Genomic DNA, 26,693 nt, shown 5'->3' with positions numbered 1-26,693 from the left:
AGACATCTTACTGTTTGTGCTAACAGCTAGATAGAACCCAAACAGATTCCCCGATGTGTAGACTAAACAATCTTTAGCACAGCGTTGTGCCAGACGGCCTTCAAGGGTGATGAGTCTTCGAAAGATAGTCTGGTAGGCCTATGCGCAATGTCTCGATCCCAACAGATACCTATTCTCTCATATCCGTGTTCGCCCGCCATGCCCCTGGCCTCCCAAGAGCTAGCGTCTCTTCCTGAAAGAACCAAGTATATGGACGATCTAGTTAAGTCTTCATCTGGAGGACTGATCCAACACATTTTGAGACAGAATATCGTTTCTCCATCTTGCACTCGATAACCTGACTGCATGAGCTCGAAGTCATCTTCCAACAAGCGCAGTCGAACTGCGTCTTCTCCATCCTTGGGAAAAGTCTCGACCTCGAAGTCTGATTCACCGTGTTGCGCATGGCGAAGGGTCGCTAACACTATAGTCCCTGACAGAACAATATGCCCACTCTTTAGTTGACCTGTAGAGTCTTCGCCGATAGGTTGAGTTTTAGCTTCGATGACAGTGACCAACACCGTCATCGCGTCGTCATCCACTGCATGGATTGCCTTAGAGTGAACAGATGCCCATGAGAACGTCGGCGCTTGCCATGGATGGCGTCGACGCGATGGCCAATCTGCATACCATAACAGACCACGGGGCATTGTTTCCTTCCAAATACCAGCAATATATTCCCATCCAGTGGCTCTTCCAAAACTCTTGGCAATACCCGAGATCGCAGGAAAGATGTCGCTTGGTTTCGATAGCTTCAGAGACGAATAACTATTGATCAGTTTTGACCATGTACGCAATAGCTCGAGATGATCGTTCTTGATCATGTGCAATTGCACCAGATAGGAACTACTTTTTGAGGCCAGCCAGGCGTCATGCCCATCATCCATGGCCCCACATTCGCAGTCATCACACTCCATACACTCCCATATGAGCTCATTCTCGGCGAAGTGAACGACTCGAGGGCTTAAGAGGCGTTCTTGGAAGACCCAACCTCGATTTAGGAGGGGTAGTTCAGCTGCAAGATGTCTCAGCGGTTCCCTCATGTAGATGCCGGAAGTGTCAGACACGGATTGACTGAGATGGTCATCGTCTGCAATACGGAACAGACCCTGGGATGAATTTGAAGCTGCTGACGCTGCGATTGTCACGGTTGCATTGGCATATGTTTTGGCCATCAGGACGGACTGAGTTTGCCAGTCTTCCTCGTCGTCTTGGATGATCTGTTCAAAATGTCAGCATACATTCGCGCATGGGGTCTTTGATAAGAATTGACGTACACACAATGAATCTATCCAGATATGCTGGATACCAATGGCGAGAACGACTTTGATAGCATCCCGGAAAGTTTTCGGTAGGCTTCCAAGATTAATGTTTTGTCGATGAGCCGAAATCGTATCACGAGTCGTCTGCAAAGGCTGCCAGCCGCCCCAACAGTGACTCAGGCATGCGTATCTCTCTGGTCTGTTCCCAGTGTCAACCAAACGAACTCGAGGCGGCATACCCAGGCTTAGCTCTAAAACTCGATCAGGCAATTCAGAGGCGCCATTTTTGGCACTGTGTTTTGAGCATAGGCCTGTGTGTGTAGCGAGACACGTCTCAATCCAGTCCTTGATTATCCGAAAGCTTTGTTCTGAGCCAGTGTACCTTTGCACACTTCTCGACATGGGAATCACAGGATCGTTCTCAGCTGCACTATCAGTAGAGTAGTCTTACACAAGGCGATTTGACTTACTGCTTAGAACGAAAAACTCTTTTACTGAACAGGCTGGATCCGTGATAGATGTGATGTGATAGGAAATTCGTAATGTGGTTTTCGACATTGTCACTCCAACTTCGTCTGCGAGGTTATGGTTTGGCCTGCCGTTGTAGACAAACGCGCAGTGGTGGCAACCGCATCGCGCCGATTCCATCAAGGACGCAGGATAATACCCATCGCCTAATTCGTGACTGAGTTGGTGGATCGGAAGACACGCCGGCATTTCAGTATTAGACATTTCCAGGAATTGGTAGAGTGGCACGAGGGGGTGTGCAGAGGCTCTGACTTTCATCCTGCAACGCAGGTGAGCATTGTATGTAAGCGTAAGCGCTTGTGATGCGAGGCTGAGCCCTAGGCCTATGAGCGATATCAGGGCTATGCAGACAACTTTGAGATCATAGCGCAGCGACTGTTGAATCGATGCTTGCGCGAACACATGAATATATTTCGTCAATGGCTTTGTGATGCCCAATATACCCGTCGATGGTCGTAGTTAATGGGGATGTCATAGAGCTATTATCGAATGTGGGCTCGACAGCGCGCTCAATGGTCCGGCCCTCGCACGTCGCAAGAGCCATCTCACATTAAGACTCCATTAAAGTACGATAGAGCAGACTGGTGTACAGAGAATACTATGAGATTTCGTGAGTCGCACGATCCGTTTTGATGCATATCCGGGTGGGTGTGGTGTAGCATGGGCCGAAGAGACCTCGGGATGAAGCCATCGGGCTCGTGGGCGATCGACAGCCGCGTTACCTCATTCAGCAACGGGGCTTCTCACTCCTCAACAACTGAGAACATGCGAACAGCATCTTCATAAGGGAATGGCATCAGCTTTGTACGTATATAACCACATCCAAGGCTTTACAAACTCCTTAGCGACATTGAGAACGGTCTATACTCCTCACGATCACGCTTTCGCAACAGCTAAAAACTACCGTGCGCGTTTGATGACGTATGTCTTGGAGCTTTCACATGAGTTGAGACGGACAAAGAGGTAAATGATTACGTTGGGTACACCTACAATAGCTTCTCGAAGCTCACTCACCTAGCGCTCAGGTGATATCGGCCCTATGTAAAAAGCTCGACCTGCCCATCAAACCTACCCATGTTGCGCAACGACCTCCGCGCACTTTGAATACGCAGTAGAAAGAAGTTCGCATCGGGCCGTTGGTCATCCTCAACATCAAGACACATCTCAATATACATGCGCAACTCAGACGAATACCCCTTGTAGCCCTTAAGACAGTCCCGTGATAAGTTACTCGTTTCGACAAGATCTCGCAAAGGGCTATCCGTCATGCAATACATGAGCGAGATGACCAGCCCAACTTGATACATATCCGTCGCTTCAGCCGCTTGCGCCCCTTCTGGGGGCCTGTACTGATCAGCTACGAGAGGAAGATCACGGAGGGTATAGTGGTGAGCTTCCATTTCGCTATCGGTGATGGCACAGCCGAAATCTGCTAGTTTGATGCTAACCGGGTAGTCGCTCGGGTTGACCTGTGGGTCGCTTTTCAGAAAGATGTTGGATGGGATGATGTCACGGTGGGTGATGGGATCCCAATTGTAGGCCGCCTCGTTGTAGGGATAGGGTCCGTGATGTAGGTACTGAATGGCTGTTACTAGCGCTTCGAAGACTTGCCAGACGAAGCTTTCTGGGATAAGCTTGCCGCGCTCGTTCCGGTTTTTGATCAGATTGGCCAGAGTACCTTTGTCGCAATACTCTGTTACTAGGTACGGCGAGGCGTGGCGTTCGGTTACCGGGCTAGGGAGATGCGCGTCGTAGAGGGTGATGATGTTGCGATGATGTAGGCGGCTCATAATATTCATCTCTCGAGCTTGAAAGCCAGGATACATGGCTTCTGAAGGTAAGACCTTCATAATGCGCTTTTCTTCTTGGAGATTATCGCGCACGAAGAAGATACCCTGATTGAAAGTCCCGTCAACACCTCCCAGTTCGGACTCGATAGTCCATCGTCCACCAACGACTTTTCCAACAGCGAAGATATCGCGATTACATGCTCGGTTTGCTCGGTCTAGCAGTAGGTTCTTTACTGTACGCTCATTCTCAGCCCGGTTCTCGGCCCAACTTCCAGATTCGTTGTTTGACACAAGCTGTATACAATGAGCCAGACCTGGTGCATCGGCAGGATCAGAGGGTGATGTAGTTAGTTGGGTACGGTCCAATAATCTAGTAATTACGTAGTTAGTGTTGTCTGGAATCTGGTAGACTCGTCTGAAGTAACGTAGGGTAAGCTGATCGGGCTTGTCGAGTTTGGGGTCTTCTTCGATCAGGTAGTCGGCAAGGTGTAGCATTCCGTCGCAGAAACTTTCGGTTTCGTCTTCACATATGAAGGTGCCGCTGTCGGCTCGGTTGAGGCGCTTGTAAGTCTCCACTGACATATTGTGGCTCGGGTTTACAGACATTTGACGGGCAGTATCGAAGGGATTTCGATGTACTTTTTGGCGATTGAAACGAACCGGTTCGAAGGACGTATTATACTAAAGGCCTCCTCGCGAGAAATCAATCCTATCGACAGTTCAGCAGCATCATGATCAGGGTATATACGAAGTGGACAGATACGCCGTGCACATACCTCTCGGTGCACTTTGTTAACGGCATGCAGATGATTCATAGAGGCACAGTGTTGTGTACGCGGATCATGACCTGTTCTCCACAACGTTACACGTTGTTGATACACGATGTGATACTGATCTGGAGCAGCACTATAGACCGGAACGGTATATAGTATGCCATAATCTTCTTTTCCTTTTTCACTAGTTCGGCTTCAACAACCGACAAAGACATACATCGCGTAGATCTTGCGTTGCGGGTTTCAACATGGCCTCGAAGGGCTCAAGTACAACAGAAACGACGAATGTCAGCAACGACGGCGTGGCACCGCATTCAACACCCCAATGGCTCAACGAGCTAGAACCGGAAGGTCCGGACTGCTCGGACTACTGCAACGAGTTCAAGCGCTGGTGTATTTCAAAGGATATCCACTGGTTTTACCCTCCCTACAGAGCTCCGTTCACAAGATTTATAAAAGAGATGAATCTAAAAGATTCCCCTGAGGATCCAGAGGGATATCCAGGGTTTCATCACGCATTCGGCCTCTTTGTCCGCTGTTATAAAGCCAGGGATGGCAACGCCCCTGGAAAGGTGACGATGAGGGACATGTGTACGCTGCTTGATATGCTGAATATCAAGTTTGCCTCCACGATAGCAGACGAGCGGTTTGCGATTGGTGGGAAGGTTGCCGGCGATAAAGCTGGTGAAACATGGCGCATCACCTCGAAGCTGCAAGACGTTGACGGAAGCTTTAACCGTGGTATTTACTTGGTTCACAACGAGAATAACCCTGATAATTCCGCACAAATCATGAAGACTCTTCCCCTACCCAGGGATTACCTCGGCTTCGCTGAGCGAGAGCTCGATATTCTCGGGACTTTGCAGCACGACAAGGTTATCAAGTTCTTCGATGGTAGCGCACCGAAGAGCATACACGATACGGCATGGATGATTACGGAGTACTGCAACAAAGGCACGTTGTTTGACTTCCTCGCAAAATATGCCTATGAGGCGAAAATTCCAGTACCTGAGCTCTTCGTTTGGAACATCTTGGAGAGCCTGGTACACGCGGCTGTGTATCTGCACTATGGTCCGAATGTACTCGAAAAGTTTGAGCAACAGGAGCCTGGGGATGGATGCCTGGAGGTTAGGGAAGACGCCTCTTGGGATGTCGTATATCATCGCGACATCATTCTATCGAACGTCTTCCTCACTTCTAGGTCTGGCGACAAGACTGAGTATCCAATCGTCAAGCTAGGCGACTTTGGCTGCGCCATGCGGCAATCAGAAGTTAGTACTTTGAACCAAGACGAATATCCAAAGGCAGAGGAAACACCGCGTATGGACCCTGCATACGTGCCACCGGAGGGTCAATATGGCACCAAAGCCGTCGATGTGTATCAGATCGGCCGACTAACGTGGTGTGTTGTGCAGAACGTCGTGTCTCCGACCTGTCTGGACGAGAACGCGATGCTGCCTGAGAATTTCGAAATTTCAGAGGATGCGCCTTACTCACGAGAGCTACGCCGCATCCTCTATTCCTGCACGAGGGCCCGCGCTGACCTTCGAATCGATTCTATGTCTCTATTGCGCCTTGTCCGGGATACGAGACAACGATTGATCTCTGAGAACCGCTTACCGTTTGTTGAGCTCTACGTTCCGTTTGTTGAGGTCCTTGCTAAGCTCCTTGGTAGTCAGATGTAATCTACTCAATTCTGTTGTATACGTTCTATGAGCTGCGATAAGGCGGGCCAGGATTTTTGAAAGCGCATGTGGTGACATTTGGAACCAGCTCTTGGTAGGAATGCAGTGAAGTCTGTCAGTTAATGGATAGTCCGATCATCCTTCAGATAAGGCTGGGTATAATCCGAGCAATCAAGATAGCTCAAGCCTCGGGCGTCGTGTTCGGAATATTGGGACCTGATGACCAATTTGGTCCTACTCCGTTTTACCAGATGCCCACTCTTATCATTACGCTCTCTGCCTTTGCGCAATGTATAGTTGTATTACAAATATGCCTTGCTCGCCTTACTCACCATTCCGCTGGCCAAGATCTGGGTTGGCCAATTCGGCGACTGGGGAGGACCGAACTAGTACCGAGCCTGAAATGGATTGCTTGGTAGCATATGAATGATCGCAAGATGTCCCATTCCGGGATACACTGTTCTTTAGGCCCGAAGAACGCGCGTAGGTGGGTAGATGCGCGTGCATCGGCGTTTCTTTCACGTAGATCAGGCGGGCCGCGTGGGTCTGCTCCCCGGACTCCTGCTACCGGCCCGTCGAAGGATTGCATGCCACAAAATCCCGCATCCTCCGCTCTAACATATAGCGCATATCATTCTAGTATGTGTTGTCGCACGTAGTATTGTTGGGGTGCTTTGACTTCTTGTAGATGTCGTAATGAAAGAAAGCATGTTACTTCAACGACCAGGTAGATTGTATCAAGCCAAAGTAAGGGGATGACGAGCCGAGCTGCTCAGACGTCTACACACTTGCATAACACCTTAGTTTGCGAGACGACCGTGAAAGTACGATCTTGGTGGTGGAGAGACCGAAGTTACTCCAGCGAATTGATCTTAGATGGTGGCCTTAGGCAAGCGACGCCGCTGTATCAGCGGGTGGAAGCTTCCTGCCCGTCTCTGATGCGCAGCGATGAGGATTGAAGACCTGCCCTGTGTCGTCGTCGGGTCGTGGCTGGCGTTGCCATGAGTGGGTTCGTTGTTGACGATCGTAATCATAAAAGAGTTGTGAGAGCGTCTACGTCGGGCTTGGAACATCTTCAGGGCTCAGGTTTTCCTTGGCTTTGCTGATCGTGGTATGTGTACATGGGTGTAACAAGTACCGGTGGTGTAAGGCTTACCATCGCCAAGCGTTGCGACGGTCGTTCATTAATCACCATCGCATGTGCGGCGAAAGTGTTAACTAAGGCGACGAACCATGACGCCTACAGCGCCTCTTCCAGAGGTTTAGTCATTCCAGCCTGGCATAACAACCCCGAGTAGAGAGCGCACTGCTGGGCGCCTGAAGATGCTGATCGGAAGCCTCGCTATTGTGTTGTGGATGCGTCTTGGATTGTCGAAACTGTGCTTTTCCAGCATGGCATGTCGAGCCTGAATGAGGTATAAATATCAGGCTGTTTTCCCTTCGAGAGCTCATCATCCAACACGATCCTCAAACGTCAAGCAACTCACTCCCACTTTAACCCCAAACACTCCAACAGTGTGTCTTGTCGATCTTTTGCTTTTGCTTCCAGCTGACCGTGCCTCCCAGAACTTCAAGATGCAGTTCACTCTTACCTCCGTCATTGCCATTGCTGCCGCTTTCACTTCCGCGATCAGCGCCTTCTCCGTTAGCGTAAGTCATATCTTGATGTGAGCCTCAACGAGGCGATCCTCATCATGAATACCAGCTGACTTGTATCTCTCCCTCCAGAACTGCGAGACCGGCCAGTACAAGAACTTCGGAGAAGGTGGTAACAACAAGTGTCAGGGTTTCAACACTGGCAAGAGTGTTGCATTCGACAGCAACAAGGGCCTGTCTCTCCGCGTCTTCGCTTCGACCAACTGCCAGGCTGGTGACGAGATTCTCATTACCGAGCAGAACAAGTGCCAGGAGGTTCCTTTCACCGGACTATCCGTGCTGGCGGAGTAAGGGCGATCGCATACATCTTGGCAAGCAACAAACGCTTTGAGCATTTCGGGGAGCGAAGGAACTTGGAGGCGATGCTATCCAACATAGCGTAGCCGTCCACCGTGTATCTTAGACACCTGCACTCGTCACGTGCCATAAAATCGTTAAAATGTCGATATTGGAAGGTGTCGTGGTCTATCAGTGATTCGCGTGTTGGAGATGTTTATCATCTGGTGCTCTTTGGAGAGGGCGAGTCGGCCGGTTGGCGGACCCCTTCATCGGTGTAGCGGGAACAACGTCGCCGATTTGAGGAACGCGTTAGAAACCTTTGGAAGCAACCTCAGCAATCGATGGGTCGTGGCACCCGCTGAACGCGTGGTGTTGGTGTCGAATGGGATCGTGCTCCGACGATGGCGTTCCTGACAGCTCACCGACACGTGATAGCACGCAACCGCAACATCGTCGGTCCGATTCGTCCGGTTCCTGAACGATTTGTAACGCGAGAATGACGCCACGCAATCCGCTGCTCCAGCGCGACATTTCAACCCCACAACCCTCTTTTCCACCATATAGCCTAACGCGATCTTCTGGCATCCCGCAAGAGGCGCGTCTAGATCACGGTGCTTTGCCTACATCTGCCGAGGTGTCGCAGCCGGGCCCTAGCCTATAGCGTATCTCTATGACGTGGCTATGGATCAATCTCGGACGAGTCCGTCATTGTTTGGCGACATACTCGTGGAAAAGCTTAGAAATGCAAAACTGATGAAGCACTAACGAAACACTTATAGACCGCCATTGATCGCACGCCAAGTTCGCATCTCACTCACAACACACAGCTTCCAAACATCAGTCTTCTTACACTATACTTTTGTCTTTTTTGTTAGATACCCATTTACATTTCCGCAACCATGGCACCAAGAAGATATGAAGCCGAGAAGAAGGACCCTGCTCCTTTGGCAAAGCCTCTCGACTTTGCTTTCTCCAAGAAAACCGCCCAGAACCGATTCCTCAAGGGTGCTATGACCGAGCGTCTGTCATCTTGGGATGCTCAGAACCTTGAAGCTCGTGGTGTTCCTTCCAAGAACCTCGTCAACGTCTACCGACGATGGGGCGAGGGCGAATTCGGCGTCATCCTAACCGGTAACATTATGATCGAATACGACCACCTCGAGGCTGCTGGCAACCCCATCATTCCCCGTGGCTCAAAGTACGAGGGCGAGCGCTTTGAGATGTTCAAGGAGCTTGCGACACAGTCGAAGAAGCACGGCTCTTTGATCGTCGGCCAGGTCAGCCACCCAGGTCGCCAGGTAACCGAGAGCATCCAAAAGAACCCCATCTCCGCGTCCGACGTACAATTAGAGGGCAACGTCATGGGCATGACCTTCGCCAAGCCACGCGCCGCTACCGACGAGGATATCAAGAATGTCATCGAGGGCTTCGCTCACGCCGCTGAGTACCTTGAGAAGGCCGGTTACGACGGTATCCAGCTTCACGGAGCCCACGGCTACCTGCTCGCACAATTCCTCGCCCCAAGCACTAACAAGCGTACCGACAAGTACGGTGGATCTCTCGAGAACCGCGCACGCATCATCACCGAGATCGGCCAGGAAGTACGCAAGCGCACGTCTTCCAACTTCGTCCTTGGCATCAAGCTCAACTCCGTTGAGTTCCAAGACAAGGGTTTCGGCACCGAAGAGGCCGCAACTCTCTGCAAGTTGCTTGAGGACAACAGCTTCGACTTTGTTGAGCTCTCCGGTGGTACCTACGAGCAGCTTGCTTTCGGCCACAAGCGCGAGTCCACCAAGAAGCGTGAAGCTTTCTTCCTCGACTTCGCCGAGAAGATTACACCTTCGCTCTCCAAGACCAGGACCTACGTCACTGGTGGCTTCAAGAGCGCCGCCGCCATGGTCGACGCCCTCAACACCGTCGATGGTGTTGGTCTCGCTCGTCCGGTCACCCAGGAGCCCGAGCTTCCTCGCCAGATCATCAACGGCGAGGTTCACGCCGCGATCAACCAATTGACCGACGACAACGATTTCGGCATCACCAACGTTGCAGCAGGAACACAAATCAGGCAGCTGGGCAAGGACCAACAGCCTATCGACCTGAGCGACGAGAAGAACTTCGAGGCCTTCCAGAAGGACATGGGTACCTGGGCTCAGGGCTTCTCCGACGACAAGACCGGAAGCAAGTACGGTTACGTCGACATTGAGAGCGCAAAGGCGATCCCATACGGCACCGCTGCCCCTGCTTCGTAGATATTTCGCATCAAGAACATGTGTATATAGATGGAACGAATAGAAACGAATGTACGACTGAATACATCAAATCATGATCTTCATACACAGCCCTCCCCCTCCTCCGGCGTAGCAGGTCTATCATAAAACTCATCCTCACTAATCTCCCTAATAACCTCAATCCTCCACCTCTGCGTCTTCGCACCCTCATCCTTCTCTCTCAACACCACCTGCCTCCCATTCTCCCCACCCACATCCATAACCTTCAATGCACCACTCGCTTCATTCCCAATCCACCACGTCCCATCACCCCATTCGCCAACCCTCCAATCAAGCGCACGCGGCGGGTCGTCCGCCCGTCTCAACACCGCTTTCGACGTGTCGTCTGCGTAGACATCGAGGAGTCGATTTGGGCCTAGCCACCATGTGCGGAGGCGGTAAGAGATGGGGGTTGAAGGTGATGGTGAAGGGATGAAAGCCCAGTATTGGCCTGAGTAGTAGCCTTCGCAAGTTAGTTTGAGGAGGCCGGTGCTGTTTTGGGTGCCGTGGTCGTTGACGATGTCGAGGGTGGGGTTGGAGGGGTTGGAAGTGTTTGTTATGCGGTGGAAGTGGGAGGCAGAGAGGGTGGGTTGGGGGTTGGCCATTTGGGGTGGCGGTGTTGGTGGTTGGAATTGTTGAAGGTTGATTGAAACTCTGGAGCTGTGTTTATGATACTTTGTGTGAGTTCATCAGTGAGATTCTTATATCACTACCTTCACGAAGGATTTATCTTTTGTTGAGGAATGATCCCATTTCCGCGTGGCCGGTGAACAGCGATTCCATGTGGCGCATAGCACGAGACTGTCAAAACTGGTAGCCGAACCACCTATCACGATCGCGAAAGGTTGGGAAATGCAGATTCGATTGTAGGCCTGAATCCATGGTTTAGGCAGTGATGAATAAAACCAGGGCAGTACGCCGATCACTTGACCAGCTGATAGTCAGCCACCATGCAGGGGCGCTGCTAGCGACCCTATTACGATGATGTAGAGTTTTGTTGGGATATGCGCAAACTTTGGCAAGTCACGATCAGAAACTGTTGAGGATGAAATGATCGGAAAAGAAGAGGAGACGAAGATGAAGATGATTAAGACAACGGCTGATGACGTCACATCTTCATTGGGAGACATAGTGGCAATTTTGATCACGACAACATGGCCCTCTCCAATTAACATAATGATTCATTAGCATGCCAGAAAATGACTGTGAGAGGGTAACAAGCGGCATTCAGATCATCAATTAAAGTATGCAAATATCGACCAGCACATCCTCGACATCCTGAACAGAGTTCAACACTAATGTTCACTTCTTCTCACCCTTCAACTTTGCAATTCTTCCGCTCTTCCGCGTCCCGATTGTCGGTGGAGCCTTTTGCTTCGCAGGTGTCTTTGTAGGTGTCTTCGCCGCCTTCTCCGTAGTCCTTTCGGGTGGGCTTGGAGCCGCCGAACTTCGTGATTGGCGTTTGGCCGTTACCTGAGGTGATGGCCTTGATCTCGGCGAAGAGGATTGAGCCGCAGCAGCAGACGAGGGGTTGTCGTAGCGGACCGTTGGTGAGGCGGCTACAATAGGTCCTGCTGACGTGGAATATTCGAAGTCGTCTTCGAAGTGCACCCTATCATCATCTTCTTCAACTTCTGGGTCGATCGATGCGGATCTGGATGGTACCTCACTTCGACTGGGCTCAGGAGGTACATCTTGTTCTTCCGCATCCGCTCCCTCGGTCAGTTGCTCTTCCTCATTATCACGCGCTTGTTCGCCCATCGGCGGTATACCCTTCTTAAACAGACGGCGCTCCTCCCTCTCACCCTCAAGCTGTTTGTTAAGCTTGCGTGTCTCCGCAACGCGATACTGTTTGGTGCCTTCCGCAGGGCTAACATGTGGAGACGTGCCCTCTCTTATGGGGGAAAGATGTTGCCCTGGAACTTCACTTTGGGACTTCACAGCCATCGCACTGGGCGGCTGGCGTAACGAAACGGTATTGGGCGGCTTTACGGCGGTCTTCTGCGCATCTGAAGCACGTGCCCTCTCGCGACGCTCACGAATGTCGTTGCCGGTGATGCGCGGTCGAGGTGATTCTTGCACTGGTGAGGTGCCGTCTCTAGAAGCAGGAGAAGTGTAAAGGTCATGACTCTCCTGATCCAGGTCAGGTCTACTCGTACGCGCAGTCTTCGGCCGTGGCGTGTCGACTTGTACATCTATAGAGCCTTCGGCACGACGAGGTGTAGGATTCGATGGACGAAGGATCGGCTGTTCGTCTTCGCCAGAAGGCACATCTTCACTAGAAAGGTCTATGGGGCCCGGGCGTTGTGGCGAAGGCGTATCGTCGCTGCTGTAAGGACCGCCTCGACCACGACGAGGCGTCGGATTCGACGGCCGCGCCAGCGGTGAAGAGGAGTAGTTGTTCAAGAAGCCTAGACTGGATGGACTTCCGTGACTCTCTCTACTCTGTTCCGATGACGGTATCCTGAAGTCCGAGAAGTTGAGATCGATATCGGGAGAAGTGGGCGAGGGCCGCTCTCGTACTGGGCTTATGTGCTTTGCTGTCGGATTGTAGCCTAGCATAGCCATATCCGGCTGGTCATCTTGGTGTATCCCTTCCTCATGAATCAGACTTCCCTCCAGTTGACCTGTGGAAGATGGAGACTGAACTGTGATCTCAGGCACGTCTCCTGCCGCCCCATCGTCTACCCTCCTTCTTACTCTCCTTTCAGCCTCTCTTTCTCTCTCAAATGCTTCGTAATCATCCAAAAGCTTACGTTTAGCCATCCTAAAGGTAGTTTCACCCTCTGATGCAGTCAAATAAGTGCCGATCATCCGATCGACCTCACGGGCAATCTCCTTATAAAGATCCTCTGGCATCTCCTCCATACGTTGCTCTAGGTCAGGCATGATCTGAAGCGTGCGGACGACATGGTAGACCGCCAGCCTGATCCTTTTGCGATTACATTTGTTGTGCTGGAAGAACCAACACAGGCCCGATGCTGCAGCTGCGCCCCCTGTGAGCGCCAGTAAGATGTCGCCGTATCGCTGAAGAAACGATGGTAGTGTGGTCTCGCCAAAGAGGTATTGGGTCAGTGTCTTTGCGACCACATATGGCGGGGGTGTTGGACGAGGCATGTGAAACTGGCCAGGTAGTAACATAGTCGTAGTGTCTGTAATTATCGTAGACTTAGGCAATCGCGTGGCGCGCAAGGTCTGTGACGCTGAAGTGTAGTATCGCCTTCCAGCTGCCATTTGGACTACTTTCACTTTGAAGGTGGGAGCAAACAGTGGATTTGGATAGACTACGCAGGTCCCATTTCGTTGTTCAGAAAGGAAAAGCTGTTCAAACAAGAAGGCTCTCGGTCTTTGTATTAATGACCAAGATGTACTCGCGGCGTCGTTGTTCAAGTTGAGAAGACAATGAACAAAGGACGTAATGATTCGAACAGTGTCGAGAGACCGCGTGCATTCCATGCGGATGACGATGCTGAGTTTCTATATGCTCAAACTAGGGGTTCGGTCGAAGCGGCCAGTTTGAGCATATAGAAGCTCGATCTCGCCATCCGCACCGAACACACGCGTTGGCGTTGGCGGCGTGAAGTGCGTAGTAGTTGCGTGCGAACAAAAAAGGCCCGCTAAACCCATCTGCTAACAGCACCGACGCTATGCGAAAGCTAGCCGACCAAAGATGGGAAGATGTCCGGCTTCATCTTTTGGGGTAGTTAAGCCTCAGTACCGCGGTCGGTAGATTGCGAAAGTGTTGACGGTCAGTCTGCGGGATGTCAGCCATGAACCGTCACCAGATAGGACGTATCTTCTTACCAATCCCTCATCTTTCCACACCTCACCATCTTCACCCGTCTCTGCTATTCATCTCTTCCCATCTCGACTCTCCTCACATCTCTCCATTATCCTAAAACCCCTTAACCCTCCCCACCCCCGTCAGCGGAACCCCAACACCCCTCTCCCTGCCCCCCTGCCCCCTCCCTTGACTCGACTGTCCCCCAAGCCCAATATCGCGCCCATACCCCGAGCCCCCGCCATAAAGCTCGCGACTATCCCAATCCCTTCCTTTAAACGGCCTCGCGTGACCGGATTGTTTAAGCCATTTCGCAAGCAAGACACCGACGGTCGCCCAGGCTGCGGCTATGAGGAGGGCGAAGATGACGAAGTACATCGCGCGTGAGGAGTAGACGGCGACAGGAATGAGAACCTCGGGATGGTTGGTGTCTTGGTATCGATGGCGAGGCGGCGATCGGGGTAGACAGGTAGTTTGTGTCGGATGGTTGAAATCAAAAGGAGGAGGAAGCTTCACGATCAAAGCGTACCTAGGTATAGTGAAGAGAAAGGAAGCTGCGATGCCAACGCAAAAGCGGAGGTCATCGGCTGCACCTACTGGCGGCAGCGCTAAAAGTTGGGGTAAAGATGGGGTAAACAAAGCTTACAGCTTCCTCCTATCCGAAGGCATGGATCGACATTACGGTCTTCCTGGGTGCGCCATTGGCTGCGTGTGACAATATAAACCCCCAAGACTCGCAGTCACCAAACCTAGGTGTTGAGATATGGACATGTTTAGACGTAATAATGCAATGCAAGAAGCGGAATGATGATACATACAGCCTCTTCTATCCACAAGTACAAATGCGCAATCAAAAGGGTATACGCGCACATCCACTGCCCTCAAGCTCGCTGCACAGCAATCAAGCTCCACTACTTCCACTTCCCTCAGCACGCTCCTCCTTCTCAACCTCCTTCGTCCTCTTAAACCTCTCCTCCGCCGCCTTCGCAAGCACCTCCCTCCTACTCAGCCCACCCGTCGCACCACCACTACTATTACCACTCTCACCGACCTTCCCCTCCCCACCACCAGCACTCCCCAGCGTAAACTCACCCCCAGTCCACCCCCCATGATCATGCACCTCCCCCGCCCCCTCATCCCCTGGATTATAAAACTCGTCGTTCCCCACACTCCTCCCGCCACTCTTCCAATCATCCCTCGCAACCTCGCGTTCAATCTGCTTGCACAAGTTCCAGAAGTTGCGGTCGTGAGGGCCCCAGACATTATGCGCCAGCTCATGGCACAGCGTGTTCCTTATCGTCTTGTAATCGCGGTACCCGTCGTAAGCATCTGTGCGGAGCCGCAACTCGATGACCTCGCCTTGGTTGCGGTTGAGGCCCAGTGTCCGACTTTCCATTGTAGTGTGCATGGCTGGATCCATCTCCGTAAGCAGCGGAACACTAAACTTGTGCGTGCGCATTGCTGCTTTGATCCCCGCGTCGTCTCGAAGCCGTTGGAGGAAGCGTAACGAACGATCTGGATTCGGTAGATATGGCAGCGGCCGTAGTGTGTGGAACGTGTATTGCGCCTCCTCTTGTATCTTCCTGTAATCGCGGTTGCGCGCTGGCAGGGCGGCTTTGATGGGACCGGGGCGCCGGGGCGCGGAGGCGGCAGATATGGTGTTGTTGAGGGAGGAGACGGCTTCGGTGGTGCTGCCCATGAGGGTTGTCTTCTTGCCGACGAGCTCAGTGAGTGGTAACGAGGCGTTCTTGAAGGGTGGTTTTTGGAGTCCGATCTTGCCGCCTACGAGGAACTTTTGGTTGGAGGGCGGTATTGACAGGTCATTTGCAACGCGTTCGGAGAGGTCGGAGATTGTGGCATCTTGGGCGAAGGATAGTGTGATTGCTTTGCCGTGGTGGGTGAGAGTTATTTCGATGTCGGAGCTGGAGGGCGGAGGCGCAGGCGTGATGTCGGCTTCTGTCATTGTGGAAGCGTTGTAGGTGGTGGCGAGAGGATGTTCAGGCGGTGCGGACGGTTGGATGATTTCTAGGCGCGATCTAGTATACAAAGTAAGTGACGAGGTTAGTGGTGATTAAGATATAAAGCTTCGCAGCATGTGGCCGAGCTCTAGCCATGCGTGGTTTCGGTGACGTTCTGCAAGGCTTCCACGAGATGACGGGGTCGCCATCGGAATTTGTCATCACTAAACTCCGATGCTCAGCCATGCTGTTGACTATTCACCACCATCGCCATCGGGCCGTTGAGCACACTGCCACACTCGTAGATCTTGGTAACCAGGGAATCTCACTCGCTTGTTCCCGTGCTCACTGATCAATAATCGTTACATCTGCTACTTAAATTCAACGTCGCCGGGTATCAATAAAGCGTGTACTAGAAACATACGCTGGCAATGCCTGGGCTATAACCCAGTATAAGCCATCGACACCACCTGCATTACGGCCAGCTGGAATACTAATCCAGTTTTGACTCTTCCTCCACCTTCTTCTTCTCCTCTTCTTCTTTCTTCTTGCGCTCTTCCTCCTCCTTCTTTAGTGTCTCCTCATTCTTCACCCATTCTTTGACATCAGGATCCCATCGGTGTCTACGCGTCGTTAGTTATGACCTGTCCATGCGTGAGAGTGACTCCGCTTACCCATGAAAGTTCGTTTCTATCAGTGCCTTCTCCTTGTACTCGTCCACGAGTATCTTGTCGTAGTTGTACGGCACCTTCGCCGGAACGCCCTCGAACATAGTCTCCCGCATGGGATACAGCTCCGAGGTGTCATACCGGTGGTAGTTCTTGCAAACCCACTGCCCCGGGTTCTTGTCTGGATGTGTCTCGCTCAATCCGGTGATGTCAATGAACAGGCCGTTGCGCAGGTCGATCCATCGCGCATCGATAATGTTCATGCCATCGCCACGCTCGCGCTCCCAGATCCACGGGTTGACGTCGAGGAGATATTCGCGCTGGACGGCACCATCGTAGGAAGTGTAGTGGTATCGAGTCTGGTTGTGTACTGCGCCGAGGTGTTGGAGTGTGCTGTCGGACACCTGAGTGTCTAGATCGAAGTCCCATGGAAGACGCTGCAGAGGCGTTAGCACGTATCGCACACAGCTGGAAGCAAGACTCACCTTTCCATTCCACCACCAACCGAGCAACGTCCCGTGTGCTATCCAGGTATCCAGTTCGTTTTCGCGGAAGAAGTTCAGGTAGGCGCGGACCATGTGCGATTGCGTATCCGTTCGCTCCTCGTCGGAGACGATGCCCTTGAAAAAGCGCTTGTCATAGTGGCCGAGCGTAATACTGCCTCTGGAGGGGTGTCAGCGAACATGCTACAGGCTGCAATGACATCGCGAGTTGCAAGGTCATGATGACTTACCCGGGCTCATGAAAGTACTTGGTATCAGGCTTCTTCTTACCTTTCCTGCTTTCAATACGATCGGCCAAGTTGTCTCCTCCTTGATGTCGGTTGAGTGGCGTCGGTGTGGCTAGTGAAGAGGCGAAGAGTGTCGCGGTTGCAAAGGCGGCAGCGCATTTCAGTAACCGCATGGCTGAGGCGAGGACTCCACTTCAGGCTTCCAATCCAGATAGGTATACCGTCTCAAAGACAACGAGACGAAAGGGCGCCAACAGTAACGAACACTTGCCGTATGATGTTATTATGATCGTCCAAAACTCCAAGGTAGAACCGAACAAAGGTAAGCGCAGCGTTTCGGGAAGGTGATCGCGTGCTCAAAGTTCAGCGATCGACAGCGGTGGGGCAGGGAAGGCGCGTATAACGTCAGTGAAGAAGAAGCAACCGCAGGCGGGACAGAGAAGATAAGAGAAGCGCAATGGGGGCCAACCATGGGGTCACAGCGTGCGGGAGGGGAGTCAAAAGGCTTCATGACGCGCACGCGACAGGTTGCCAGCCTGAGCCTGTGCCTGGTGCCGCCCACTTGCTCCTCCACAGTAGCCTTGTGCTACGTAAACTCATTCGCGCTCCCATTCCCCTTGCTGGTTACAGGTGTGCCGGTTTTCCGGGGTATCATGGGTATTTGGCGAGCTTGACAGGAGACGTCGTCCAGTGACACGCGGCGTTGCGTGGTTAAGCTTTCCAAGATTTGGTTTGGGTCGGGTTTCGGATGGCGGCTGCAGTTTGCCGGCCGTTGTCGCCGTTGGTATGGCGTGGCGGCGGCAGCTGTGGCTGGTGAGTCTGCGCCGAACAAATCAGATGGCCCGACGTCTCCATTTCACGATGATCTTTCGTCACTGTCCTTTCTGAGAACTGAAGTCGTCATGCAGGGCCTGCGTATGCCAATAATGAAGTCGCATGCGCAGTTACTGGAAGCGGGAAAGCATTCTTCACTAGGCGCCTTTACACAGGTGGCCTCGTCAGCATCTGCGCTTTAAATACGAATGTACGAATCCTTCGCGAACTACCTGCAGACATGGATAAACATAGTTCCTTAGGCTCGTACAACGTTCTACCAACGCGTACATGTTTGACGCCACAGTTTCGTAGACGCGTACAATTTCCCTACGTGCGAGGATACATGGTCCGGAAGTGCGGTTCGCCAATCTGCTTTACCCCGAAATGCAAGGCTGCGGTACGATATAAATTGAGATGACCCACGGACCATCCTGTATGACTATAATAGCAGACTGTGCCGCTCTGAGTACAGAGTAGGCTATGGTTATACTTCCATCGTCATACTCACAGTCACTTGCAACATATTCAGCGCAAGATGGCAGACTATGCACGCATGTGTAGTATTACATTTCCAGACTTTTCGCTATGCCTACAGCAACTCGCTGACCCTTGAGCAAACGCTGGACCCATTCGAACCTTTGTACGCCGTGAGATTGTATAACATCCGTCTATGAGACGTCCATCGCTTCCGCGCCGTTGGGGATCGCAAAGGAGACGGCGCCCGCATCGCCGATTAAACGCTGTTCCGAGTCGGAGACGAACTATTCGTGGTGTTAGCAAGGTTTGATAGCTGGTAGTATGAGAACTTACCTTGACACTTCTTGTGGGATCGTAGAAGAGGGCAAAGCTTCGCTGCACGTCTTCGATGGTGACCTCTGGCCCATTTCTCTTCTTGCGTATTAGGTCGGAGGTCGTGATCAGGTTGCTTGCGTATCGCAATCCAGTCTCCTGGCCAATCTTTGTGAGCAGCGCCAAAGCATCTGGAGACACATCGACCTCCTCCTCTTGCGCTCGTATCGAGATGATCTGCTGCATCTCCTCCGCGTTGTATGCGTGGGTACTGACAATGACCACGCGGTCTAAGAAGTCGAGCGGCAGTCCGTGCGGTGACCTGTAGTCTGTTCCCCGTATCTGTGTGTTTCCTCTGTTGCTAGCCATGATGACAATCGGTGCCAGCTCATCCTCGAGCGCGCGGTTAACAAACGAGAAGCATTCAATGTCGAGCATGTGGACCTCGTCGATGAACAGCACACCCGGCACGATGGTCGCCTTGCCCTCCTCTTTCCACTCTGCGACCTTGGTGTTGATCTGGTCTCGCACCTCGCTGCGGATCTCGCCTGTGTCACCAGAGAAGAGCGCTAAGAAGCCCTGGGTCCGCGAGTTGATCACATCAATCTCGTGCAAGCTGACCGTGTGTACCACCTCGCGCCGTTGTTGCAGCTCGCCTTCGGGACACTGTACGAATTTGGTGTCGATTCCCATTGCGTCGTAGTCTCGGGAGCGCGTGTACGAGCGGCCGAGCTTGGTAATCTTGCCCGAGGCCTTGTCGATGGAGATGATGTCGCCAGCCATGACCTTTTCCTTGGTCATTGCGTCGATCATCTTGGTGCCCATGTCGTAGACGGTCTCCATGTCGGTCGTCTTGATGGTGAGTTTACCCTGCTTGTTGCTCTACTCACAGTCAGTATCGCCTCGTCGCGCAATCAACCTCGTACTCACGCCTGTGACGCTGCGGTCAATCTGTATCTCGACCACCTCGCCCTCAATGACCTCGCTCTCCTCTGTTATCCGCACGCCAATCGACTTTCGGAAGGCCTGTGTGAGCGCCTCGGTCTTGGACATCTCCAGCGAGAAGATCTCCGACGAGGCGAGCATGGTAAAGGGCACGTCGGGGCCCAGCGACTGCGCCATCCCCATTGCGATGGCCGTCTTTCCTGTGCTGGGCGGGCCTGCAATCAGGACTGCGCGACCGGCAATCTTGCCATCTCGTGCCATCTTCAGTATCACGGCTGCCGCCTTGCGTGCCTTCTCCTGGCCGACGAGGCCCTGCGACGACACCTTGGGCTCGAGCGTGTCATCATCGACGCCGAGACCGCGAATGTGAGAATGCGCCGCGATGAGATTGAGGCCGCGGAGCTCCTTGCTCTCGGCGATGGTGGTAATGGGCTGCGTGTTGTTAGTCACATGATTTCCAAGTCACGTCCCTCACTTACCATGGCCATGATGATGTGCGGTGTGGTAATTTAGGCGGCGGTATGCGACAGCGACATTTCGCGGACGCGCAGAGGAAGCTCCAGTTACGACGCACGGGCCCGCTTATCGGCCGTTTGCTATTTAGTTCCATTGGGCGCGTCGACGCGACTGCCCCCTCGACCCTTGGAACGACCGCATCCCCGACCTATCACTTGCCAGCTGGCCATAATCCCAAAGGCAGCTAGCAAATTCCCTGCGCACTATTTAAACTCTCGAATTTTCTTTCTTTGTCCTGTTTCTCCTTTTCCTCCATCCATCGCGCTGCTCCTGCCCTCAATCTCATTGGTTGCGTGCAGTAGCGGCTCCCGCGCTCGACCCTCTCACCTCACCTCGTACACCGCGAGATGTCTGGCCGGCCCCAAGTCCCCAGCATCTCAACAAGTGCTGGTAATCGCGCCTTCACTGACAGGTATGTTGTTCCCTGCCCCACACTCCCACCCCTCTACGCAGTCTTGCCACTGCTCCTCACACCTGCGGTCCGTCATTCTAGCTCAGAAGACAAAAAGCAAGCACTTGAGCTGGCTATCTTCATTACCCCACCAAGAGTGCACTCCGCATGGCGCTTTGAAATTCCAGACATCAGGCTCTCGCCGTCTTATCTCCTGCGTTTGCTATCTGAGACACGCTACGATGAAGCTCGCGTTCTCTCAGTCGACTCAAAATCCCAAGATAGTCCTGGAGGCATATTATCATGTATTAAAGCTACAACAACCCACTGTCTCTAACTCCAGGACATATTTTGGTATTTGGGGGACGACGTAGCAACACGAACTTCATCGTAGGGGGACCGTGCAGAGGCACATTCACCTGCTAAGACCCCAGTCCGGTATAGTGTATATACTAACATATGGTATAGTCCACGTACTCAAATCCCAACTGCATACTCGCCCGCGCTCAGCGATTCAATGAGCTCGCGCGTTTGGAAACGTCCGCTGGAGCCTCAAGCCCGTGGCGAGAGCCCTCCAGACAAGCGAAGTCGTCCGCCAGACTCGCGGTCGGCGTTACAAGATAGGGTCAGATAAAATTTCCTCCCTCTGATGATGTATGCTGACACAGAATAGTACGCCAACTCAGCAGTCTCCAGGATCCCGAGCCCTCCACCATCTAGAAAAAGCTCTTTTGCTGGATTAACCAATGTACCTACCGGCCCAAGACTAGCTTCTGACTACCGTAGGCCGCGTCAGAATGTGCGAGTTCTATCACCTAGTAGTTTAAGCAGTGGAGCATCGACGCCTACACATCATGCCCCTCCTGCGCCTTCAATGCTGCCAACACCAGATCCAGGCGTTCTTCAACAACAGGATGTAACTAGTGCTACCACGAGCAACTCTCCATTCACCATGCAATCTTTACGCAAGCTGAAAGATAGGAAGAGAGCTCTTGCGCAGCAGACTACCATCACTGTCAGCACGTCCGTTGATGTTAAGCTCAAGACTCAGGCATTGGACATTGCGAACCTTAAGAAGGAGCGTGATGATATCAAGAAGGAGCTACTTGAAATCAACAAGGCGCGAGAGGAGGAGCATAATGATCTCGCGCTCAGGCTGGTACAGGTGGAGGGATTGTCTACTCGCGTTGATAGCCTCACGAACAAAACAGAGACCCTCAACATTGTAAACGCCGCGGCCAAGCCTCTAGCAACCCGATTAGAAGCATTAGAGCTTTCGGCTGCCGAACTTCCAAGCTTACGACAGGAGTTGCAGGACCTGAAAACTGTGCCAGAACGCTTAGCTGCAGTAGAGAGCAAGCGAACTACTCATCAGGCGGGACCAGAGTCGAACGGTTCTGACACCCTCGGGGAATCGCAGCTGAAGCCGCTATCCGACAGGCTCGATGGTCTTAGAACTACCTCTTCACAGCAGGCGAATCTTATCACGGAGCTGAAGATGGCGACAGCACTACAGAAGACTGAAGTTGAAAGTCTGAAGACGTGGAAAAACGCGCAGCCTACACCACTATCCGAACACACTGTCAGAGAGCTTATCACGGCCGAGACCAGAGCAACAGCCAAGAACCTAAACGACAAAATCAAGGATGTGAACAGCCAGCTTTCCGAACGCATCACCAACCACCAGGACGTGATTCTCAGCCTCCAGACTTTCAAGGAGACCGTTGAGAGTAAGAACTTCTCTGATCAACTCAACGCTTTGAGCGACAAGATCAAAGCAGTTGAGACAAACGACGACAAGACGTACGCAAAGGCCGGCCGTCTGCAGAAGAGAATCGAGGACATAGAAGACGAGCTCAGCCCAGATGGTGTCAACAGACTGAAAGATGTGGTAGAGAAGGTAGAGAAGCTCAAGAACAGGGTGGATAAATATCGTGATGATCTTGTCGAGGACCGGGAAGAGGCCGAGGCTATGCACAAGGACCTGAAGGATGCGGAAGAGGATCTCAGAACCCTTCGGGACAAGTACGACGATCTTTTGAACGAAATTGATACGTACATTGGACCTATCAAGAACGACTACAAGAAGACAAACCTCACCCTGTCTCAAAGGGTTGCGAACTTGCAGAGCAATGTTACCCAAGCTGAGTTGGGAAGGCTCCCTACTCGCCTCAGCGAGCTGGAGAAAACTGCACGTCTTACAGAGAAGCTTCCGGGTCGCGTCGATGAACTAGAAAAGGCTGCACGAGGCCCTCACTTTAAGAAAGTTGGGACAACTGTTGCGCCTTCTTCTCCTGCTCCAATCACTCCACCGGTGACCAATGCAGATACAGAGGTACCGCTGCTCAAGGAATCACTGCAGAAGCTTCGCAAAATTGTTGACGGCACCGGTGGCCTGACGACCCAGACTAAGACAATCTTCGAGCGACTGAACAACATGGAAGCCACTCTGGCTAGTGCGCGGCCGCTCGACAGCGTCGAACAGAGTGTGGAGACATCGGACACGATCATGGATAAGACCTCAGTCAAGACGCTGGAAAAGGCGGCGGAAAAGAAGGTCAAAGCTCTGATAACGAGCGAGCGCAAGGCTATCGAAAGGGATGTCGACGAAGTGAACGCCCGCCTCTCTCAAGAGATTAAGGATCTTCGCAAACTGACGGAAACTCGTATGGGAGAGATGCAAGCTCTCCGCAATCGATCGCGTGAACCCGATTTCGCGGCGTCGTCAGCTGATGTGAGGACAGCGCCTTCCGAAATGAGCGATCTCAACCGCATCACAGGGGATATTGAAACGCTGTTCAACGAACTCGACACTACCAATGCCACTATCTCGGCTGTACAGGAGGTCGCACCCACCCTCTTCAACGAACAATTCGACCCACTCAAGCGCAAGGTTGAAGAGCAGCTCAGTACCGTCACTGCTACAATGGAAACCCACGCCCGCAATCTATCAGCTTTGATGGAACAAGTATCAAAGTCGCCTACACAGCAGAATGGCTTCGGCCCAGCGCAACAAGATCGGCTCAATACCATGTCGACAGAAGTAGCGTCGTTGAAGACGGGTTTGGAAACTCTGCGATCGTCTCTGTCGACCAAGGCCGACTCTGCATCGGTGGACAGAGAGCTGGATAGTTTCACCTCCGCAATACGCAACATGGAGAGCCGATACGAGAACATCAGCACCGACACCTTGTATCAGGGCATGGTCCGCTGGTTTACCGAAATGTACCCCGGTCTGCCACGACTCCAGGAAGACATCCACCAAATGCAGAGATGGATACAGGGTCGCGCGAACCTTCTCGACCGCCTAGACCAGGACGCTACTCAACTGCATAATCTTGTGAACATCGCTCCGCACTTGCACGAAATTGCCAACATGAGTCCGCAGTTGAAACAAGTGGCCACCGATGCTGCTCAACTCCAGTCGGCTATCCAGGCTCATGGCGAGATGGCGGGTGCGTTGACAAAAATTGATCAAGCTAGCTCTAATGCCAGCCTGGCAATCTCCAAGGCTGAGGAGGCAATGCGTGCAGCTAGTAAGGCCGAGCAAGCCAGCTCTGATGCACAAACCGCAAGCGACAAGGCCGATCAAGCCAGCTCTGATGCAAGCGCCGCGAGCGACAAGGCTGAGGAGGCCATGCGTGCAGCTAGCAAGGCCGAGCAATCCAGCTCTGACGCAAGAAGCGCGAGCGACAAGGCTGAGGAGGTTATGCGTGCAGCTAGCAAGGCCGAGCAAGCCAGCTCTGACGCAAAAGCCGCGAGCGACAAGGCCGAGCAAGCCAGCTCTGATGCAAAAATCGCGAGTGATAGGGCCGACCAGATTGAGCAACAGCTTAATGAGCAGATCAAGACGATCGAGAACATCAAGGGCTCAGTGTCTGGATTACAAATTTCTTTGCGGAATCTGCACTCGGCCACATCTCCCTTCGTCAAAGCGGAGGCTCTTGACGCCCTGCAGGCAACTGTCAAGACACTGCAGACCCAAATAGGTCAAGAAAAGCAAGAACGCTTGACCAGCACAGGAGAGCTTCGCACTGCCATCGACGCTGAACGTACCACACGCGTTGACGAGCAGGCTAAGACCAGAAAGTCCATCCAAGACCTGAGGCAAGCGATCGATGTGGGCAAGATCAGGAAGTCTATTCAAGACCTGAAGCAAGCAATGGATGTGGACAGGGCCACTTTCGCAAAAGCTGACGTAGTGACTGCATTGGAGGGTACACTGCGAGCCTTCCAATCCGAGATCAGCGACACTCAAACGGCGAATTCCGAGGCCATTCAAAACCTGCGTTCAGCATTCGACACCGACTGCAGCAAGCGCGACACTACGGAGGGAAATCTCCAAAAGTCCATTAAGGAGCTGTCTCAGACACCTGCCCGAGCGCCTACCCCAGACAATGTTCCCTTCGACAACTTCAAGCGTGTCGTGGTGGGCAAGCTTGCCTCTGAGAAGAAAGCACGTACAGAATTCGAGGAGAACTTGAAATCATCTTTCGGCATGGTTGAGGGCAAGATCACAGCTCTACGGCAGGATACAGCGAAGTACAACAACGAGGTGAAACGAGTCTCAAGTGACCATGACACCGCAAAGCAAGGGATCTATGACCAGCTCGCCGACATCAACACGGCGGCCGCCGAGTTGCGAGAAGCTTACGACAACACGGTCAAGACGTACATTGAGCCCAACAGCGAGTTCTTCGGCTTGATCGGTACAGCTTTCGTAGTCCTCTCGCAACTCCAACAAGTCGTTGAGAGCCTGAATCAGAACCTCCCAGTCGCTCCGTTGAGATTGGAATGGGACTACTACCTCCCCAGCCATGGCCAGCCCTCTACCAACGGCGAACCCAGCAACTCCAAAGGAAAGGGCAAGAGCAAGCAGTAAGCTGCCCCCTTATCGCTCGACCAACGTACAAAGTCCGACAACATTCTTTTCTAGGCCCTGGGCCCTTGTCAACCCTTTTACTACTGTGTTACCAACCCCCGGCCCGAACAAAAGTGCGCATCGACCTGGCGTTTTTTACCGGCGGATACTGTGAGCATTTTCATGCATGATACCCCCCCTATAGCCTGTGGCGGCTCATTTCTTTGTGTCTACTCATTGCGTATTTGCAAGTCTGATGAAGTGTTTCCCTGCCTTCTCTTTCTTAGCGGTGCCCAAATACTACTGTGTTTATGTATGTAAGTCCCATTCAATTTGGGCGTTTCGATTGTGTAAAAGTCCTAGTTATCTAGGCATTTTGGTGGATATGCGGGTTTGATGTTAGGTCGTGAACCTGATCGGATGTGTGGAAGGTGGGGATGATGGAGATTATGATGGAGAGAGGTGGCGGTGGATGTGGAAAAGGACAGGATTTGGCGTTTGTAGTGGTAATGCGAGTGTACGATAAAATGCGGAAAGGTTTAAGATTGTCGTGCCGATGTTGGAAATAATCTCGTTCCATCCTTTGTCGCATCCAGTATGATGATGTATCTCTCACCATGTCGTGTACTGTGTCAAGAAAAAAACGTGTGCAGCGTAGTCAATACAACTGAGCAAGAACGCAGCACCTTCCCATGCTTTATGTATAATGCTGTGCGCCAGGGCCGTCCCTTGGTACAAATCTTATCCAACCTTGGAACGGAATGGCCTCAAGCCACGGGAAGGGCACCCCTTATCCAAGGTATACCCCTTGCAACCCACACACGTACACACGGTACATAATTTCACTAGCTCCGCAAGATAAGTGTTTTCGGTACGTGCCTGTTTACAGCTCTTTAAGAACTCGCTACTTTCATTTCAGCATGCGCCAGGACCGGAGGTAAGAAAAACGCGCTAGTTAA

General features: G+C 52.4%; 10 protein-coding genes across 10 annotated transcripts; 4 read left to right on the top strand and 6 right to left on the bottom strand.

The window, feature by feature from the left end:
* Positions 1–2,866: 2,866 nt before the first annotated feature.
* Positions 2,867–4,201, bottom strand: J4E79_009702 (uncharacterized protein; the record flags this gene model as incomplete). The annotated part of the gene is made up of 1 exon (XM_049358545.1): positions 2,867–4,201. One exon carries the CDS (start codon positions 4,199–4,201, stop codon positions 2,867–2,869), a length of 1,335 nt encoding a protein of 444 aa, XP_049207015.1.
* A 439-nt stretch (positions 4,202–4,640) lies between these two features.
* J4E79_009701 (uncharacterized protein) lies at positions 4,641–6,077 on the top strand (the record flags this gene model as incomplete). Its single annotated transcript, XM_049358544.1, has 1 exon — positions 4,641–6,077. One exon carries the CDS (start codon positions 4,641–4,643, stop codon positions 6,075–6,077), a length of 1,437 nt encoding a protein of 478 aa, XP_049207014.1.
* Positions 6,078–7,652: 1,575 nt separating this feature from the next.
* On the top strand, positions 7,653–8,024 carry J4E79_009700 (uncharacterized protein; the record flags this gene model as incomplete). Its single annotated transcript, XM_049358543.1, has 2 exons — positions 7,653–7,727; positions 7,806–8,024. The coding sequence occupies 2 exons, from the start codon at positions 7,653–7,655 to the stop codon at positions 8,022–8,024; spliced, it is 294 nt and encodes a 97-aa protein (XP_049207013.1).
* An 887-nt stretch (positions 8,025–8,911) lies between these two features.
* J4E79_009699 (uncharacterized protein) lies at positions 8,912–10,261 on the top strand (the record flags this gene model as incomplete). The annotated part of the gene is made up of 1 exon (XM_049358542.1): positions 8,912–10,261. One exon carries the CDS (start codon positions 8,912–8,914, stop codon positions 10,259–10,261), a length of 1,350 nt encoding a protein of 449 aa, XP_049207012.1.
* Positions 10,262–10,341: 80 nt separating this feature from the next.
* Positions 10,342–10,884, bottom strand: J4E79_009698 (uncharacterized protein; the record flags this gene model as incomplete). Its single annotated transcript, XM_049358541.1, has 1 exon — positions 10,342–10,884. The coding sequence occupies one exon, from the start codon at positions 10,882–10,884 to the stop codon at positions 10,342–10,344; it is 543 nt and encodes a 180-aa protein (XP_049207011.1).
* Positions 10,885–11,581: 697 nt separating this feature from the next.
* Positions 11,582–13,168, bottom strand: J4E79_009697 (uncharacterized protein; the record flags this gene model as incomplete). Its single annotated transcript, XM_049358540.1, has 1 exon — positions 11,582–13,168. One exon carries the CDS (start codon positions 13,166–13,168, stop codon positions 11,582–11,584), a length of 1,587 nt encoding a protein of 528 aa, XP_049207010.1.
* A 1,793-nt stretch (positions 13,169–14,961) lies between these two features.
* J4E79_009696 (uncharacterized protein) lies at positions 14,962–16,023 on the bottom strand (the record flags this gene model as incomplete). The annotated part of the gene is made up of 1 exon (XM_049358539.1): positions 14,962–16,023. One exon carries the CDS (start codon positions 16,021–16,023, stop codon positions 14,962–14,964), a length of 1,062 nt encoding a protein of 353 aa, XP_049207009.1.
* A 488-nt stretch (positions 16,024–16,511) lies between these two features.
* J4E79_009695 (uncharacterized protein) lies at positions 16,512–17,589 on the bottom strand (the record flags this gene model as incomplete). Its single annotated transcript, XM_049358538.1, has 4 exons — positions 16,512–16,641; positions 16,693–17,123; positions 17,172–17,349; positions 17,420–17,589. 4 exons carry the CDS (start codon positions 17,587–17,589, stop codon positions 16,512–16,514), a joined length of 909 nt encoding a protein of 302 aa, XP_049207008.1.
* Positions 17,590–18,900: 1,311 nt separating this feature from the next.
* On the bottom strand, positions 18,901–20,454 carry RVB2 (RuvB-like protein 2; the record flags this gene model as incomplete). The annotated part of the gene is made up of 4 exons (XM_049358537.1): positions 18,901–18,993; positions 19,043–19,903; positions 19,952–20,398; positions 20,446–20,454. The coding sequence occupies 4 exons, from the start codon at positions 20,452–20,454 to the stop codon at positions 18,901–18,903; spliced, it is 1,410 nt and encodes a 469-aa protein (XP_049207007.1).
* A 1,371-nt stretch (positions 20,455–21,825) lies between these two features.
* On the top strand, positions 21,826–25,755 carry J4E79_009693 (uncharacterized protein; the record flags this gene model as incomplete). Its single annotated transcript, XM_049358536.1, has 2 exons — positions 21,826–24,328; positions 24,353–25,755. The coding sequence occupies 2 exons, from the start codon at positions 21,826–21,828 to the stop codon at positions 25,753–25,755; spliced, it is 3,906 nt and encodes a 1,301-aa protein (XP_049207006.1).
* Positions 25,756–26,693: the final 938 nt, after the last annotated feature.

Source organism: Alternaria viburni (genome assembly GCF_023758015.1).
Source record: "Alternaria viburni strain BMP 2772 chromosome Unknown scaffold_26, whole genome shotgun sequence".
In the NCBI taxonomy this organism is placed as follows: Eukaryota; Fungi; Ascomycota; class Dothideomycetes; order Pleosporales; family Pleosporaceae; genus Alternaria; species Alternaria viburni.
Note: the sequence above shows the minus strand (reverse complement) of the source record. Positions and strands in the feature narration are given on the sequence as shown.